Source organism: Priapulus caudatus, unplaced genomic scaffold, assembly GCF_000485595.1.
Source record: "Priapulus caudatus unplaced genomic scaffold, Priapulus_caudatus-5.0.1 Scaffold86, whole genome shotgun sequence".
NCBI classification, from domain to species: Eukaryota; Metazoa; Priapulida; class Priapulimorpha; order Priapulimorphida; family Priapulidae; genus Priapulus; species Priapulus caudatus.
In genome coordinates this window covers 39954-53915 of record NW_014577147.1, presented here as the reverse complement: position 1 = coordinate 53915, position 13962 = coordinate 39954, and the positions used below count along the sequence as shown (strand labels likewise).

The following is a 13962-nucleotide window of genomic DNA, read 5'->3' as shown; positions in this document are numbered from 1 at the left end:
TCCTTACATGGGTATGTAGACGAATCATTGCTATATGCATGACAATTGGTTTCCTTTCCAGCTAGGCTGACCCCACTGGGCTCCTGCACTATATGTCTATATATCGTCTAGATTCACGTAAACGCCGTTCAAGCAGTCATATACTGTACACTCTCATCGTACACACAACACTGTATACAAAACTCTTGCGCATTAATTTTGTGCTCATTAACATATGAACATCGAGATTGTGTGTTGTAGAGGAGCATAATGTTATGGACGGTTATATGACGGTTTATTTGGTACGTATAAACGTGAAACGAATAGCGATAATGAATTACGTCGTTAGTATGCCAGTCTTACTGACACCGTACAGCCTGCGGTGTAAGATATGAGAGGATCTAACATGACCTCGGTTACGCAACCTGCAGTCACATTGCTAATATTCAATTAATACACAATTAAGTTATAAATATAAAGTCGGAATAAAGAGTTGTAGAGCTTACGTAAGAGAGTTGAGTAAGTCTTATCACGGTTAAAACTTCTTACACCTCAACGTCATAGTTTGATGCAGAACACCAAGCACGTTTTACCAAGTCAAAATAATATTATATAAACTAAAAGAACAAAAAAGCTAATAAATGATAAGCGAATATAAGACGCTCGTGGGTAAAGACTTGGCGATGACCATAATATGAATAATAAAAGACGTGAAAATAAATACATCCTAGTAAATATAATAGTTAGCATGTGACATAAAATTCTCTCTTGTTCGTAATGTTGTGGTAAGATGTATTTCTCAGATTGACCGTTATTATGAATTCATGGCAACGCTCTCACTTACTCCGTGCATTATTAGACACGCGTTTATAACAAACATAATATGTTCACCATAGGTTGGGCAGTCACATGTATTATCATGAGATTAACGCACAGTGGGTACCTTTATAGTATACAGAAGGTATATAGCGAAGAGCTTAGAAGTACAGAAGTGCGAAGAATATAGAGCGAAAGCTTATAGAAGGTAAACAGCGCAACATAATTTGTTGACACTCGTGTTTACCTGGGTTGATGCACATGAAAAAATCGATTGTTATGTTGAATGTTAGGAGAGGCATTTCAACTTTAATTACATATTGGTGGTAAGTTGGTCGTAAACTTGACGTTCCTGTGCCAGGGTTGTCGTTAAACGCAGGAAACAGGAAGTAATGTTGTAACCAAGTCACGTGTCGATGCTGGCATGCAAGATTTGATCCGAACATGGCCAACTCCAAATCAAGTGCACAAAAGCAACTTTTAAACGCACATGTGAACTATCACACTAAGTTACACTAATACTAGCTTATCGCATTTCAAGCGTCGATGGGTATGGCGCTTTTAAGAAATAATTATGTCTGTCTCCTTTTTTGCCTTCACATCTTTTTACGCACTTATGCTTGTATTGAAGTACCTGTAATACAAATAAAACAGTAGAAATATAGTAATTACTATTTGTATTACTATTATTATTATTATTGTCATTATTAATAATATTCTATATAATACATAATATTGTAACTCATCAAAAACGTACCGGGAGTTCCCCAGTTTGTTCGCCAGACAATTAAACCCCGTGTAATGTGGCGCTGTTGTTGTTGTTGTTGTTGTTTGTTTTTGATTTGGTTGTTGTTATTGTTATTGCTGTTGTTATCGCTGCAGTCGTTGTCATCGCTGTTGTCGTTATTGATGACGCTGTAGCTGTTGTTGGTGGTGCTGTCCTCGTTGCTGATGTTTTTCTTGTTTTTGTTGCTGTCGCTGTTTCTGTTGTATTTGTTGTCTCTGCTGCTGTTGTTGTTCTTATTTTTGTTTTTGTTTTTGATATAACTTTTCGCAGCAGTGTAGCTGTATGGCGATCATAGATGAACTAACCAACTGTAACCATCTCACTAATTCCTATTGAGGAAATACATGCTAGATGGTGAGTAATACAGGTTTTCGTTGATCGACTGCGCCAGAATACGATTCATGTCAGAATTTAATATCACCGTGTACGTGTTCGCGAGAGTTCATCACTGAGATGGGACGAACCCTCTAATTGTGATAGCACGAACGGTCTCCGTCACGCGTGACGAGTCTTACGTCTGCACAGACAGACAGGCGCTAGTGGACACTCATGGACAGCTCATGATGTCTGCCGCTACGGGCAGCGACTGACGATACCAACAGCTAGCGTGCTTGCTTATATAACCAGTGGTTATGCAATATAGAAAGCTCTAGCAAAAGCTGAGCAGTGAACTAGGTGTGATAAAGACGCTATGATAGAAAAAGGCGGCGTGGCAGAGCGTAACACGTTCGGTATATGTAGCTCCAGACCACACTGTGTTGACCGCATTCTAGCGATCTTCTGGTGTCACAGCCTTTGTTGAACTCCGAAGGAAGCTGGTTCCAACGTAAAGGTTTGAAAGGTAACGCATTTGCCTGGTAAACAACCACATACACACACGCACGGATACGCGTACGAAAGCACTCACTAACCCAATCACACGCACGCACGCACGCACACAAACACACACACACACACACACACACACACACACACGCGCGCGCGCGCACACACACACACACACACACACCACATACACCCACTCAGACATCACGCACACGCACGCACACGCGCATCCAGCAACAGCTAGCAGCGGTAATCGACCGGTACACGGAAACGTTACACTAGCGAGACATGCATACCTACAGGTAAATAAAGTGTATATGTATTCTTTGTTTGAGATAACATTTTGACGATTACAAATTTTATGAATTTTCGTGAGTGTGTGGGTGTGTGCGTGTTTGTGTTCGCCCGTGCGCGCGTGTTTATATGATGTATGTATGTGCGCATGTGTTCTGTGTTTCCTCCTTATGCCGCGATACCTGCTAATGTGACGTCACGATTTGCCTGCGGCCGCAGAATGGCGTCTCAACGCCCCTCACCGGTCGCTAGCCAGTGACGGAGAGCTAAGCGGCCTGGGGGCATTCACACACACACACACACACACACACACACACACACACACACACACACACACACACACANCACGGACGATCATGCGATTCTACAAGCTGCATCTGACTATGTCAGATGAGCTAATAAAAAAAACCCTACCTACCTACCCTACTTTTGTTTTCGATGCAATAGGAAACACACCTATTTTTTTGTTTGGCCTTAGGTTACTTCCTACAGTGTTGCCTTTTGTACAGCATTTTTTCTATCTACCTAGTTTTAGAATCTGACATGCTGCTACTATTAAATGAGATTTGTCTAGAAGTTCTTTTCTCTTTCTAAAAATAGTATATTGTCATATATTTCTGATATCAGACATCTAGGGACAAGGATTTTCCGTTTCAAAAAATTGCCTTTTTCGTTTGGGGAAATCATGAATTCCAAGGGTAGAAATTAACTTTTGAACACGGGAGTCCAACCCTCTTTCTCTACCCTCAAAAAGAGGGAGTCCGCAGCAAAATGAGGGAGTCCGCAGTCTGAGGTTCAAAATTAAAAATATTAACAATAACAATATAACAACAACAACTAATAATATGTGCTTATTTTTAAGATTCATGCGATTGCACGTCTGCCAAATTTTCTTTGGACATTAGCTGAAAAAATACGGTAATTCCGCGAGGCCGTGCTCTGGAATAAACTAATTAGTATGGCAGAATTTTCAGAGAGTCACACGGACTCCTGCATATATGTCAAATCAGGGAGTCTGACAGTAAATCAGGGAGTCTGACAGTAAATCAGGGAGTCTGACAGTAAATCAGGGAGTATTTGACTCCGGACTCCCGTTAATTTCGCACAACGGAAATTCCGTTTTGCCATAGATGATAGATTGTACAGACCAAAAATGCAAAATTCCCTTTACGTATATTTGCATGGAAAAAAAAGGTATTTGGTATACCGAAACACTGGGCTACCAAAAGTCGTAATTGTCAGTCATTTCGCTCTGAAACTTGTCTGAATGTAAACCATATCATTACCAATGCTATTGTCGACGGTTTTTTGTGTGATTTTATTGAAATTTCCATGTTGTAATATGTTCAAATTACGTTTTCCGCGTTTTTCCGTTTGAAAATGTCTTTTCCGTTTCCATGTTTTCCGTCCGTTTTCCGCGATCGTGGGAAATCACTGTCCCTAGACATCCACTTTTATTATTAGATATCGCAGGTAAACCCATAGCTGCCACGACTCTGCACGACCTGTGCTGCCCCCTGAAATCTGATATCCCAACCTTTTTTTATTTTATGATGCACATATTAGACCGTAAACTAATCACCCAAAAGTAATTACATTAATACCCAAATACTATTTATCTGAAAAACCATTTTTATGATAAATACAGGGTTCTCCAAGAGCCCTTATAGCCTGGCAGCCCGCCAGGCTATCGTCGAGCCCCGCCATCCTAAAATGCACCCGCCACTCTAAATATCATAGCCGCCATGCTGGTGTATACACAAGAATTTCAAACAATTAATACATGTTGTTTATACGCAGAGGCTACGGGTATGGCAGACGTATCTTAATGTCTCGAGACTACGGGTACGGCAGTCACACTACGCATGCGCTGCAGACGTATCTTAATGTCTCGAGGCTACGGGTAAGGCAGTCCCACACACAAGTACAAACAGTTACCCTATCCCTAACCCTAACACTAACACTAACTCTAAACTGACTCGGCTATCGTATATACGCGTGTTTTAGTACCCAATTAATCTATCGTGATTGGTGTATAACCTTTTGCTTTCAATATTTTGCATCTGAACTGACAATCAATCGCAACCAACTGGTGTAGGCTAGCTCTAGTTGGCACAATAATGTTCATTTTCATACTTCAAATCAGAGTGTTTTCTAGCTCATCAAGAAATCTTTATCGTGAATTAAATCGTGAATTAATTTCCAACGGCATTATTACGGGGCAGGTAACCCAGTCTAACACGAGGTAGAGTAGACTGGTACACTTACCGACCACTCCTGCCATTGTCAATGATGACACGGAACAAAGAGTCTAAACGATATAAGAAGATTTACAGTACCAGTATAGTTGGTATGTATATGCAGTTGGAAATAAGACAAAAATTCCATCCGGTCATGATTAAAAAAATGTCTAAATTCGCAATATAAGCTACAGTAATTTTCTTGAAAATTAGCCAGTCCTGCTCCAAAAGTAGCCAGCCCTGCTGAAAAGGTTTAGGGTTGATGGGACCAGCTGCTATTTCCAACACTGGTATATGTCAGGTTTTCTGATTTATGCGAGGTGAACTCATTATTATTTTCAATTTTCCGATGGCTTTGCCCATGCAAAACAAACATTTTCACCCCACATGCAGTGCTTCAAATTTACACACACAGTGTCCCAGATTGCATCTCAGAGCTTCTACAATTCAAAAATGTTGTGAGCAGCAACCCCATGCTATAATGAAAAAGCTTGGAGAACCCTGAAATACACACACCATCTAAATAAACTTATCAGGAAAATATAAAAGACTCTAATCCTTCTTTTAATTTAATAAGTAAGAAACACTCTCGGGCTGTGGCGTGCGGCTGAAAACTGGTTTTGCTACATATGTGCAGTACAAACACAGAGCTCTTGATCATCTGAGCATGATCATTGCTTTTGGCATGTGCCATCTTCTAAGGATCCTTTAAAATTTAGCTTCTTTGTTTCTGTCATTCCGTATTGGAATTCTCTCTCTTTGCCTATAGTAAATTGGGAATTGGCTGCTTTTTCCACTGCGATCCGCAGTGTTCATCTGTCTATTTGATCAACTTGTCTCTCCCGGTCCGTCTTTGTTATAGTCCCTCAAACTTGTAAAGACTATTATTTATGAGGTTATGAGGTTATAATCGGAACCTTCAAAGTACGCGTAGCGTGGTCGAGTTAGTATAGCTTTAATGAGGTGTAGCCATAGGGGCCTGTACCGTAGTGATTTGGACGCTCGTAGTATTTGGACGCTCCGTAGGCATGCTATTTTGTTTTGCTCTTGTTTTCTTTTTGTTTGAATCTTATTTTGCACGGCCGTAGGAAATAGTAGCCGTGCTCTTGTTTTCTTTTTGGTTCGCCTTGTAACCTGACACACATAACACAGTCTTACTAATTTACTACATATTGCAAATTGTTTCAATCAAATGTTTCCATCAGTGACCGGGAAGTCCGCCGTGTTTGTTTATTACGACCGTTTCGATAGGCAAGATGCGCAGATGACTACTGCGCATGGTGCGCATGCGCTGTGTGCGCCCTTGCAAAACAAGAGGCGCCTGCGCGCATACGCCCTTAGGAGCGTCCAGTTTCGGGCGAGCGTCCAAATACTACGGTACAGGCCTACAACAGATACGTATTACTCATGACGAAAATGTTGCTGCCGTAGTGCACAACGCTGTGTTGTTGCAGAGCAAGGAAGATCTAAGAGCAAAATCACACGGTTAAGCACTATAATATACTGTTTGGCAATCTAAAGTTTGTCACGGCATCAATCGACATCTACGTCATTAAATTAGCCGCATGTAGTGGCTAGCGTAAATTTGTTTTGAATGTATATGCTCAATGTTAATTTGAATTAGCACTGTAAGAAACCTTACCATATAAATTCCGAGCTTAAACTGTCCCTGTAAAATTTACATGTTTCAGTTAATCTGCACAGCGACTTTATATCGCAGTAAAGATATATCTTTGCGAGTAATTCAGATGGTAATCGTGATATTTCACACTTGGACACCTCACTGGTGTCCATGCTGGATCGCGCGAGTTCACGCGAGATTGGTTGTCAGTGAAAACATTAGGAGTGTGTGTGATTTCTTGAAACGTACCCGTTTAATACTGTGATCAAAAAGTCTCTCCTTTACAATGGACGATTTCCAAACGGGAGAAGAGGTAGTAGGGCATAACTATCACAAAAAATCAATTTAGTGTTAAATGTAGGCCTATACATTCCGTAAGGCTTGATCCTTCTGTAGACTATAGTGTGGACTGTGGCCTAGCCTTAGGCCGTACACTGCCACTGGCGCACGAAGGGTCGTTGTCGTATATAATCATAATAATGGCGTATAATATGTACCCGAGGTAACTATTTGATATGGTTAGGGTTAGGGTGTTAGGGAGTAGGCGTAGACGACATACTTGCCGACACCTCGGGTACTATACTATACTCGGGTACATATACGACAACGACCTCTTCAGCGACACTGGCAGAGGCACTGGCGCTGCCACTGCCCGGCTACACAGCCTAGTACAGTCTACACTGCTACTAGTGCTACTCGTCGTCGTAATCGGACTACTAGGCTAAGCTGTATAGTGTGTATTTATATGATAATGTATATAATGTATTATCAACCCACCAGCACCACCTATTTCACCTGTCTCAATATTACATGATGAAATGATACTGAATAAACACTAATTGTATTTACTACCACTCAGTACCAGAGCCTGACTGTTTATGTACTTTATTTTGCTTAATAATTCCACAAAACAGCATTCAAATAGTGTTTTACAGTACTTCTTTTCCGCAGCACTGCATCGCACACAAACCAACTAGATCAGGTTGAAAAGAGTGAGCACAAATTTTGCAAACCACTGGTATAATTTACAAATATTAGTAATAAGCACAAGTCCTCAACCAATCGAGCACATCCATATCTGGGCGTAATCGAGTCTTCTCTTGTTTGAATTAGCACCCTCTTAAAATTACACAGTGAAATCTCACAAAATCCTGCAAAAAAAGTCTGTCTCTGTGACAGTGTGCATGGAGGCAATTTGTATTTAATTTCCAACAATTTTTACCAGGCACTATACTCAATTGTTTGACCAATAAACGTAGTCACATCACACGTCAGGGCTCGAATTAACCGACGGCACCAACGGCAATTGCCGTCGGTGCCCCTATCAATCGCCGTACTGCCCCTGAAAATCCAACCCGACCGACGGCAGTGACCTGCCTTGCTCTTTTCTGTAATTGCCGTCGGTATCTCTGGCTTGACTGGTTCGCGGCCACACTGTTTGTCGCAGAGCGTGTACATTGTTTAGCAGAGCGTGAGGCCGGTACCAGTCTACCCTTCGGCAAAAACAATAACGTGGTATTGCTGAACAACGCCTGCCAGTAGCACGATGTAAATCGTACACCTGTGTATGGCCGCTGGTTAGAACACGAATAATTTAAATGCTGCACGCCCGGACTCGGCCCGCCGGCGCCCGATTTGAAAGCGCCTGGGAAACGAACTTCGCCGCAAGAATGGCCAGTGATCTGTTTCTACGGTGTGGTAGCTTGCTTAAGTTGCAGTAATTTAGATTGTAAAGTTTGGCATAACAATGGCTTTGCGTGCCTCTCAAATCCCTGCTGAGAGTTGCCTGATGCTTTTAAATTGCCTCGGCTGCTAATCACTTTAAGAAAATTTCAAGGCAATTTCTCACATGCCCCCAACAAATTGCCTTGCCTCTCGTCGCTTAATTCGAAGGCCTTGTCAACGGTGTGCCAGCATCATTATATGTTTGCCATAAGCTCAACCTGCTAGGATGATGCTTATAGTGGCGTAGCTCATCATGGCAGCCCTAGAAAGCGGGGTGCATATTAACCCAGAATTTGCAGTATGTATCAGCAGGGAAAAAAGTTATTTTATTGGGGCGCTTACTTTTCAAGCTCGCGCGGCAATTTGAAAATAGCACTCCTAAAATTGGTTTGCATGGAACTCTAGATGCAAATTTACGGTGCCTACTGTTTTGGAATATTCAGCGGCTCTTTGTGCATTTCCATGGGCTCTTTTTGGCAATTTCGGGTCTCTTCTTTTGGCCATCTTCGGGGCTAAATCGCCCGCAAGCCCCCGTGTGTGTTTTTAAACAGTATGATGTCTTTATCGATGACTTGCGTGGAACTAAGGAAAAGCCTCAATTGACAATTAGAGTTTCATGAACAGTCGTCTTGCTTACAATGAAGCTGCCGTGCTTAAAGCGAAGATATTGAATGCATTTGAATGGCAATTCTTACGGTGTATAAAGTACATTGTATAAACATTCTCAACTTGAGTAGAAAATATAATTTGTGTTTATCTACCATCATTTTGTTATTGAGACTGCCCAAGTGCATTTGTTTACTTTGTTGGTAATTGATCTTCTTCCTTCGCATTATTAGTCGCACTCAGGTGGGTTCGCTACATGTTGTGTCCACCTCGTAGCATTCGGCTAGATTTTCAAGGCCAGATGCCTTTTCTGACGCCAATTAACCCTCCTCTTTTTTCCGGGCTTGGGACCGGCACCAGTTGTGAGCTAGTTTGCTTGCCCCAGTGGCAGAATTATTGATAATTGATATTATCAGTCAAATTAAATGTGTATCATCATTCATCGATGAAATTTTGCACAGGGGAGAGATAGTGATCCGCTAGGGGACGACTGTGATTGGCTAATTTTGTCTCTTATTTATTTTATTTTTTATTATTTTTGGCTAATTTTGTTTTATTTTAGAATTAGGGATAGAGTTAGGGTTAGGATTAGGGTTAGGGTCAGGGTTAGGGTTAGGGTTAACTGATTTCTATATCCACAACATTTCTATATTCACTATCTCTCCCCTGAGATCTACTATTCATCAATACAAGTGAAATGTGTTCTTTCTTCTTTTTTTCCCCAAAAGTGCAACTGAATGAGAATCTTGCATAACCTAATAAATGTTACACCTGCACTATAATTTATTAGTCTGTATAAAGCCCGCCGCACAAGCTGTGGAACTTGCTGAGCCATTGTTCACACGTGGACGATGGTGCAGCAAGTTCCACAGCGTGTGCGCATGCAAAATCTGTCAATCTGGGTCGTGTGGAAAATATCACACGTGCTTGCTATTTTCTTCCACGTGTGGAAGATTGAACAGCATGAGCGGAGTGGCTGTGTCAATTTCCACACTTAATTCGCTTTGTTCTTGATTGTTCGCTTGGACGCATTGTATTTGTTTCTCAGCTCGCATAGAGGCATGTCCAAGAACTGATCGATCAAACGTCGTGGGAATGCTCTCTTTAACGACGCTCCGTGTCCAAGCGAACAATCAAGAACAATGCAAATTGAGTGCGGAAATTGACACAGCCACTCCGCACATGCTGTTCAATCTTCCACACGTGGAAGATAATAGCAAGCACGTGTGATATTTTCCACACGACCCAGATCGAGGGATTTTGCATGCGCACACGCTGTGGAACTTGCTGCGCCATCGTCCACGTGTGGACAATGGCGCAGCAAGTTTCACAGCGTGTGCGGCGGGCTTAAGAGTAAGATTCAGTGTGTATAGTGTTTTGTAAATTTTATAATGTGAAATATATATGAATGCTGATGATGATTGTTTTTTTGCAGACTGCTTTTGTAGTGGATGAGGTCAGCAATATTGTTAAGGAGGTACGACATAATTAGACAGTGTATAATTAATTAATTAATATTTATATACATACATATGCATATACAATAGTCCTGGTAGGCAGAAAGCAAAAATTCCGAACTCGATATTTTGATTTATTCTTTATAATTATATAGGTCATTATACCAATGCACCCATAACTAATAATGTTTACATAAATGAAATGTGTGACTATATACCAGTAACCAATACTATACCAAGGATAACTACACAAAAAGCATGATAATTACCATTTGCTCATTGTATGCTTTTGTAAAAGTAGGCTTGCATGCTTTAATTTCAGTCGGTTGAGAACACGATCGGAGGCAACGCATACCAACATAACAAGGTTAACCAGTGGACATCTAACATCGTAGAACAGGCACTAAACTCGCTCACGAAACTCAGCAAACCATTCAAATACATCGGTGAGTGGGCATGGGCTTCTGTAAACATGGACTTGTTCACCACTGTTCCTCGAACTAATGATATATAGCTGATTGTTGAGTCAGATCACTGATCCGGGTCATGATCGAATAGATCCTGCAGGTGAGGCAGATCACGACAGATCCAATATGGCGGCACGGTGAATCAGCCAATCAGCACATGCTGCTCGTTATTAAACATCTAGTGATAGGTAACTATGTCGGGTGATCCATTTGCATTTATTTTCTCATGTACATATAAAACATGTATATATATATATGTATGCATATATTCTCATGTATATTATGTACATATGTATGTATATTCAAAACAATTTTAGCTAAAACGAGTGTCATTATTAGGTTATCATAATACGATAAATCAAGTACTATAAGATAAAATATGTAGTGAAAGTCAAGATAAGATAAGCGTAAAGCCTGGCGCACAAGTGAGTAATTTTACTCAAGTAAAATGATGCATGCGTCAAAATACTCAACGAAAATTCGCCGCACACGTGAGTATTTTGACGCATGCATTATTTTACTTGAGTAAAATTACTCACGTGTGCACTGGGCTTAAGGAAGATCGTGTGATTTTAATTAAAGGAATCTGACCATAACGATGCTAATAGACCAGTAGCTCTCGCATAGCAAGTTGTTTGTGATGTTGTCCAGTAGATTGCGCCACCATCTATTTCCATACTGCTGTTGTTGATACATCTCCGCCTCTTTCTCTCGAGTGCGCTGATCCTTGTGGTGAATTTCGTTCATGTCCCATTATAAACTACTGCTTGTCGCGCCTTAACGCCGGGGGGGGGGGGCGGCAGTAGGGGGTCTTTGACGTGACATAGACTGACGTCTCTGGGCTACCTGTTTGCTAATCGCCTTCTCTTCCTGCAGTGACGGCTGTGATCATGCAAAAGAACGGCGCCGGACTACACACGGCCAGCTCCTGCTACTGGGACAACAGCACCGACGGTAAGCGCCCCCTAGTGTCTCAGATAATGACTTTTTCGCCGTTTTGGGAGCGGCAGTCGATGCTAGTAGCAGAGATGCCAACCACTACGATTTATCCGTATTTTATGTGAATTTCGTTTACATTATGACCACTACGACCAGTTTGCGGAAAAAAATCATTTTTATGATATTTCAAGTGTTTTGTTTCAGTGTTACATTGATATAATATGATTAAAAATAACTACATGTATTTAACAGCAAATATCAGTGTGAACTTATTATCATTTTGGGTCCCAGAATGCAGGAAATTGCATCTCGGAATCAAAAAATTTCCGGGGGGGCATGCCCCGAACCCCTTCTAGCATACTCGGGTCACTGCGTGACCCTCGCACTACAGATTTCAGACATCCTCACTACAGTTTGCTCAGAAAAGTGTTGGCATCTCTGTAGTAGCATTGCTACACGTTCACAGGAGAATCGGTGTCCGAGATAGGAATTGCTGACTGGAAGTGGCCTCCCTTCCTGGATGCATCTTGTTGTTAACACTCTGACTGCCAAAGACGGAGATTTCCGCCTTTGGTTAAAAATCGCTCGACTGCCAAAGACGGAAATTTCCGTCAATCGGGTTTTATTTCACAACACGAAAGATTAGTTCATAAAGTATCCGCTAGATGTCACGGAATCAGTCCCTCATCAACCAGTCGTGTGGTTTTCACTATTGAAACAACGTTGACCTTTGTCACGCTCAGTAGTAGCTGTGAGATGGATCGCTGTATTCGATATAGACAGGCTGAAGCACTGGCCGAGATTTTTGCGGATTTTGATTCTGAGGATGATTATTTGGTATCTAGATGTTATTATAGTTATGTTAGTTAGATGTTATTTGGTATCTAGAATATATGTTTAGCTCATAGGAATAAAGAAATATGCCACCTGGTAGTGAAATTGACTCTAGAGATTTTTCAAACTGGTTTTTCTCCACTTTTTAGTGAATTTCAACCAAAAGTCGAAAATACTTGTATTTTTGAGATTGAAGAGGATTATCTTATCTTTCTTATATCAATAACCATTTGGTATCATTAGAAAGTTTGAGTCTTGTTCTTCCATATATGCTATATATAACGAGGTTATTTGCCTATTGAATATTTATCTCAATTTTGTTAGAAATAATCGAAAAAGGCAGAAAACCTCTGGTGGTGGCAATTAATTTCTTGCATAAGGTCTGGCAGTCAAAGTGTTACGCTTGTGAATCTTGAGCTGCCTTAGATTGTTACGCTGGACTTTGCTGTATTTATAACTAACGCTCGTAGGGTCTATGTCCCCCAGGGTACTGCCGGAACGTACCCTGAGTACGGTCCGGTATACCGGAACGTACCCTGGTAACTATTTGATATGGTTAGGGTTAGGGTTAGGGTTACGGTTAGGGTTAGAGAGTAGGCGTAGGCGACTCCCTAGACTCGTTAGTGGAGTAGGCGAGGTACGGTCCGGCATATTAGATAGTACCAGGGTACGTTCCGATATATCGAACCGTACCCAGGGTACCCTGGGGGACATAGACCATATCAGCTAATCTTTCCGTAAGTTTTAACAAGTTTTGGCGAAAAAGGGAAAACGTCATTTTTAAGCGTGTAAAGCAAAATATGGTTGATATTTAATTCCCCTGGATGCATCTGTAAGCATTATGTACAACGCAATAAAAAAAATGGGAAAAGGGTTAGGGTCAGTAACATTTTTACTCGGTCGATCGTGCAAGCTGACAATTGTCTAGGAAGGGCTGATATGGTAGTAGAGTGTAAACTATGGTGGGATGTGTTTTTGTTTTAGTGCATGTATATTGCATGGTACGGATGCACTGACCGTTGCCATGGTTTTGTCTTGCAGGCAGCTGCACTGTCAGGTGGGAGAACAAGACAATGTACTGCATCGTCAGTGTGTTCGGTCTCGCCATCTAGTGGTGAAGAATGGAAACTTTTCATCAACTCCTCCCTCCCCAGCCAGAAAGCACATTTTTTCAGACTGATATTGCTTAAATCTATCTATTATCTCCATACATCTGGTAATGTCTAATATCTTCATACATCTGATAATGTCTGGCTGGTATCTACTATTAGTATTATCTAATGATGTCTGAAACCTTTAGTAACCTATTATCTGCATACATCTGATAATGTCTGATATCTACATTAATATGATAATGTCTAATATCTTCATA

The 13962-nt window shown here is 41.2% G+C and overlaps 1 protein-coding gene across 1 annotated transcript; it reads left to right on the top strand.

The window, feature by feature from the left end:
* The first annotated feature begins 6768 nt into the window (after positions 1 to 6768).
* Positions 6769 to 13962, top strand: LOC106804759 (dynein light chain Tctex-type 1). The gene is made up of 5 exons (XM_014806081.1): positions 6769 to 6875; positions 10329 to 10370; positions 10673 to 10796; positions 11694 to 11771; positions 13632 to 13962. Exons 1-5 carry the CDS (start codon positions 6849 to 6851, stop codon positions 13700 to 13702), a joined length of 342 nt encoding a protein of 113 aa, XP_014661567.1. The 5' UTR covers positions 6769 to 6848; the 3' UTR covers positions 13703 to 13962.